General features: G+C 51.0%; 1 protein-coding gene across 1 annotated transcript; it reads right to left on the minus strand.

Moving 5' to 3' along the window:
- Positions 1-1,024: 1,024 nt before the first annotated feature.
- BTG2 (BTG anti-proliferation factor 2) lies at positions 1,025-4,988 on the minus strand. The gene is made up of 2 exons (XM_011373048.2): positions 4,743-4,988; positions 1,025-3,486 (listed from the first exon to the last, which is right to left on the minus strand). The coding sequence occupies exons 1-2, from the start codon at positions 4,894-4,896 to the stop codon at positions 3,152-3,154; spliced, it is 489 nt and encodes a 162-aa protein (XP_011371350.1). The 5' UTR covers positions 4,897-4,988; the 3' UTR covers positions 1,025-3,151.
- Between the last annotated feature and the right edge of the window lie 219 nt (positions 4,989-5,207).

Below are 5,207 nucleotides of genomic sequence, written 5' to 3' on the forward strand. Positions count from 1 at the left end.
CTCCCCCTGCTGACCTTGGTCAGATCTAAAGCAAATAACACAGAGCCCTCTCATGTAAATTAGTCTGCCAAGAGCCAAGAGCAACCCCACGATGACTCTGCCATTCTGCAGTTTCCCTGGCTTGGAGACAGAGGTGCGTGATGATGTCCCCTTACCCTCTAGACAGCCTTCCCTGAATTTCAGTTTTTCTACTAAAGAATGAAATAGCCTTCATGAGTGGGGCCTGTTAGGAAACAAGATGCTGACTTTATACTGAATAATAACACCTGGGTCAGCAAAAAATCGACTTTAACCCTGGGTCCTTATGTTCAAGAGTGGATCCTTACAATTAAGTGCCTAGGACATTACAAGCTACAAATGAAAATGGAACCATTCCTTTTAATAACAACTCTGACAGAATTGGGTCCCCATACCAATTCTATTTACAACACGGATGCACTGGCTTCTCTTGTCCCCATATCCTGGCTCACCTACCCTCCCACCTAGGACACCTAGGTCGAACTGCATGTTTACTGATGAGGGTCATGTTGGTATGAAGCGTGCGTGCGTGTGTGTGTGTGTGTGTGTAGGGGGGGTGCCATTGTTCATGAATCATTTCAAATTTAAAGACAGCCCAACTATGGCCAAGAATAAAACTAGCCCAGGTCAAAATATACTTGTAGCCTCAATGGAAACTGATGAGCCAGTAAGTGGGCGGGAATGGGGAAGTCTGTCAAAACTTTATGGAAAGAACCCGAGAGTCAGAGATGATAGACTTCCTGGCATAGATCCTGAGGCCCGACTATGCTTGTGTAATAAGCAAATGGTAGCCTGAGAGGATGAAAGCCTGTACCAGGAGTTTCTAACAATTCTGCCCCTAGGGAATTTCCTAGGGAAGAGGGGATGCTTGGAAATGGTCTCCCCACATAACTAGATTTTTCTTTTATTATAGCCACATGCTATAGGTCTTCTGCATACAACTGGACACACACAAAAAGGATTTGGATCTGAAGGACATGCAAATTAGCCACGTGGGAATTTTACCTTCTCTATACCACACTTCATCTGCTACATTTTTATTAAAGTAACAAAAAAGTGTACATTTGTTCATAAAGCTGTACATTTTCCACATAAAAACACTATTGTACAATTAGTAACCTTTGTCTTTTCTGTCAGAATAGCTTAGAAATGCACTATTATTTATTTTTACCTAATAAGAGAGACAGGTCTGCTCAACAGTCCAGCTCTGGGAATTCTGCTGTTTTTAAAGTGAACATCATAAAGAGAGGAAAGATTAAGCATAAGACCATGAGGCTGCTTCTAAAAAGGCAGGGACTCCTCTGCAGACAAAATACAACAAAGCAATCTGCAGTGATTCACAGCTTTGTTTCAACCCCACATTCCAGGAAATAAGCCGTTGGGACTGTGGGCCTGAGTTACCTTTAAAACAATAAAGACTGGAAGCACAGTCTGGGAAGAAGCTGGGATCTGGAAAGCCAAAGGAGGCAAAACTGGCAGGAATAGGTTGGGAGAGTGTTTGGTAAATAGCACCTATGAGTCAGAATTGAGTAGTTAAGAAACTCAGGAGAGGGGGCTGCAGTGGCGAGGGGACCTTTGGGGTGGAGGAGGAAGGTTCCTCACTAAGGAGCAACAGTAGGAGGGTAGCCAGGTTGACCAGGTGTTCTAGCTAGGTCTTTCTTAAGGTGATTCCGGTTCAGGAAATTCAAGGCCTCCTTGAGGACCCCTCTCTAATGTCACTGAGAAATCAAAGGAATGGGATTTCTTCTCAGTGTGGTTTTCCATTTTTCTCCAACCCAGAACAGTAAATATTGCACAAGTCTATAGACAAATTTGGATTGTACTGAGAGAGACAGCAACCTCTCCTAGAGGTGCTCTGAGCACCAGGGAGAAAAAACAATGCCCAAAGTTTGTTTATTAGTGTCAGCCCTACAAGAATACCAAGTAGTCCCGTAGAACTTGGGGTTTTCTCCCGTTTAGCCAAGGGATACCTAGAAGGCTGACCAGCCAGCCAGTCCCGAGGACAGAAGGAGAGATAGTTCTGTAAGTACACCAAAGCACCAAGGGGTTCTGAGAGCCAGTTCTCCTCCACGCCCTCCAGGGACTAGGAGGCCATATTGCACAGTGACTGAGAACTCTTGTTCTAGAAAATAGGGCAGCCCCATGACCCAACCAGAGGAGAGAGGAGCAGGAGAATTAAAGAGGAGTGTTGTGCTTTTAAAAAAGAAGGCAGTAATAAAGGACCTGTAGCTTTTGAGCTACCTCTCAAAGGAATAATGGCAGCATCAGGATTTTCATGTGGTTCCAAAAAGAAGGGTTTTGGCCAAAAACACATCCCTGATGGATACTCTTTGGGTCCTAAAAGTCCATTGCAAATCATGCCAAGTTTTTTGCCACACATACAGCAGAACATTGCAGAGCAAAGGTTTTGTACAGAATGCCTTCCATGCCAACTCCAGAAACATCCAACCCCTGCCTTACTCCCCTGACCCCCACAAAACAAAAAGCTTGAGATTCCTGGCTGGGAAGCAACATCTACAGGCCCCTGAGGATAGAATTAGAAACAAGTCAAGATTTCAAGAAAAGCTGCTTAGGACAGGAATCATTCTCTGCCCAGGATCTCAGAAAAATAAAAGTGAAAATTAGGCAACAGGAGTTAAGTCCAGGCTTGAATGCCCCTGAGTAAGAGAAAGGCAGGGATGCAGGTGTCCTGGTTGGGAGAGTGAGAGGTTTGAACTCGGCCTCTCTCGTCCCCGTAGGGCACATCCTAACCTCTCTCATTCACAGTTGCTAACCTTGCTTGCTCCCTCTCACATCTACCTGGGGTGCTGACCAAGCTTCTCCCACCTCACCTTGCTTGGGCCCACCCCTAACCACTCCCCCATCCCACAGACAGACACTGGTTCCTATATTCAAGCACACAACAGTTCTCTCCAAAGGCACCTGGGAAGGCTGCTTCCAAGCAGCACGCTTTAAGAATTTTTTTTTTCTTTTAAAAAAGAATCTTTAGGTTTTCTCTCCCCTTTTCTTAAAAAAAATAATATATATAAATAGCTCTTCATTTAAAACACAGTTCCCCAGGTTGAGGTATGCAGTGGCCTGTTGTCATGGCAGGATGAGTACAGTAGAGTGCCAGTTGGGGGCGGCAGGGGAGCTAACTGGAGACGGCCATCACGTAGTTCTTGGAGGGGCTGCTCCTGCCCAGCATCATTTGGTTCTTGCAGGTGAGAAGCCCATAGGAGGCAACCAGCGGGGCTTCCTCGTACAGGACACAGATGGAGCCGTCCTCCCCGATGCGGTAGGACACCTCGTAGGGGTCCACCCACAGGGTGAGTTCTCGGGGAAGCAGTCGGTGCAGCTGGGGCTGGCTGAGTCCGATCTGGCTGGCCACTTTGCTGATGATGGGGTCCATCTTGTGGTTGATGCGGATGCACCGATAACCAGAGCCCTTGGATGGCTTCTCAGGAAACCAGTGGTGTTTGTAGTGCTCTGTGGAGAGACAAGGGGGAGATGACCTGGTTATACCAGCTGGGTCAAGGGTGCTACTACTGCAAGGGAGATGAAGGGATAAAGGAGAGGAAGGGAACCAGGGATTTTAAGTCAATGAGGTGGTTTGTCATGACTTCCAGGACCCTCCTGAAAGCTCCCTCTGCCACTGTAGCAGAGAAATTTTATGACATCTAGAAAGCACTCTCCCTCCCCCCCAGGCTAGGGGTGTGTGTGCATTGGGACGGGGTCCCATAGTTCTGTCTGGGGCAATCCCTAGTAGCCAGTGTAATGCTTTTGGCACATTTGTTTCAGGAGGAAGGGTGTGAAGTGCTGGCATGTTCAGGCAGGGCCTCTGGAGACCTACAGCTGAAGGTTCAAGGCCAGGAAGGCAATCATCATGGTCAGATTCACAGCAAGTTACTGGGCCTCCCAGCCTGGGGCCCAGAGGCTCTCTCTGCCTCCTTCAAAAGCCTTAGCTAAAGAGTCAAAGAGTTGTTTTGATGAAACGTATGTTGTTCCTTACAAGGCAAAACTTGTGCGGGCACATTCGGGGACGGCTGTCGCTACCCAACACTACTGGCCAACGGGGGCTAGAAACGGCTTGGGAGATAGGTCTCTCCTCAGCCAGAGTCTGCTTATCTCTTGTCGACCGCCTCCTCTCTCCACCACCCGCCCCCGCCCTGCCCCACTAGCGCAATCCGCAGTTACTACCTACAAAGTGCTCTCAGCACGGTAATAGGTGGCAGATGGCTAAGGGAACCAGTGACTACAAAGAGGGCCCGGGTTCCAACTTGGAGCGAGTCAACAACCAGCCCAAGAACAGCGCCGCAAGCACGGCTAGAAGAACCAGAGCTGGGACTCCAGTCGAGAAGGCTCAAGTCTGCCTTCTCCCCAAAGGGCTCCTCCTCTAGCCGGCCGGGATTTGTCTGAGTCCAGTGAGGGAAATGCACTCAGTCCCGCAGATACCCGATTTTCTAGGGCATAAGCCAGGAGTCGGAATCGCACTCCAGGACAAGGGTCTGCGCCCGCTGCGCCCCACCAGAACTACCACCGACCGAGACCTGAGCGCTGGACCCGGAAAGGAGACTTGACCCTAAGGAATGAGGGCCTGCGGCCCGCCCGAGGCTGAAGAGAAACCGAGTCCCGAAGCTGCTCGCGTGGGAAGCTCTGCCGGAGAAGCAGCGAGAAAACGCCCTTGGCAGGGAGGGGGGCCAAACCCGGGTGGCGGGGTGCGACGGACCTCGGCGTGGGCTCACCTGTTAGTGCCTCCTGGAGAGCCCCGCTGAACACCTTCAGTCTCTGCTCGCTTACGCAGCCCCGCGTCCTCAGAAGGCTGGAGAGGAAACCCACGGCGGCGGCGATCTCCGGGAGCATATCTGTCCTCTTCCCGGTCCAGCAGGCCTGGCTCATGTCGTGCGCGGCTGCGGGGCGGCGCGGGGAGCAGTACAAGGTCTCTGGGGTACGTACCTCTCAGCCAGACGCGCTCGCTCGACCGCGGCTCGAGCTCTGAGGGACTGCACCCGGGACGAGCCTTTCATAGCCTGCCGAGAGGCGGGGTAGCCGGTGGCCAAACCCATTGGCTGCCACCAGCTGGTGGGGGCGAGGCTGGCGCTCGCCCGCCCCTCCCGTCGTGCATCACGGACCCGCCCCCGCCGCCTCCGCAGTGCTGAGGTCAGCGCCCGGTGACGTCAGTGCTGGGAACTCGAGCCGCGCGCACAGGG

This window comes from Pteropus vampyrus, unplaced genomic scaffold (assembly GCF_000151845.1).
Source record: "Pteropus vampyrus isolate Shadow unplaced genomic scaffold, Pvam_2.0 Scaffold217, whole genome shotgun sequence".
NCBI classification, from domain to species: Eukaryota; Metazoa; Chordata; class Mammalia; order Chiroptera; family Pteropodidae; genus Pteropus; species Pteropus vampyrus.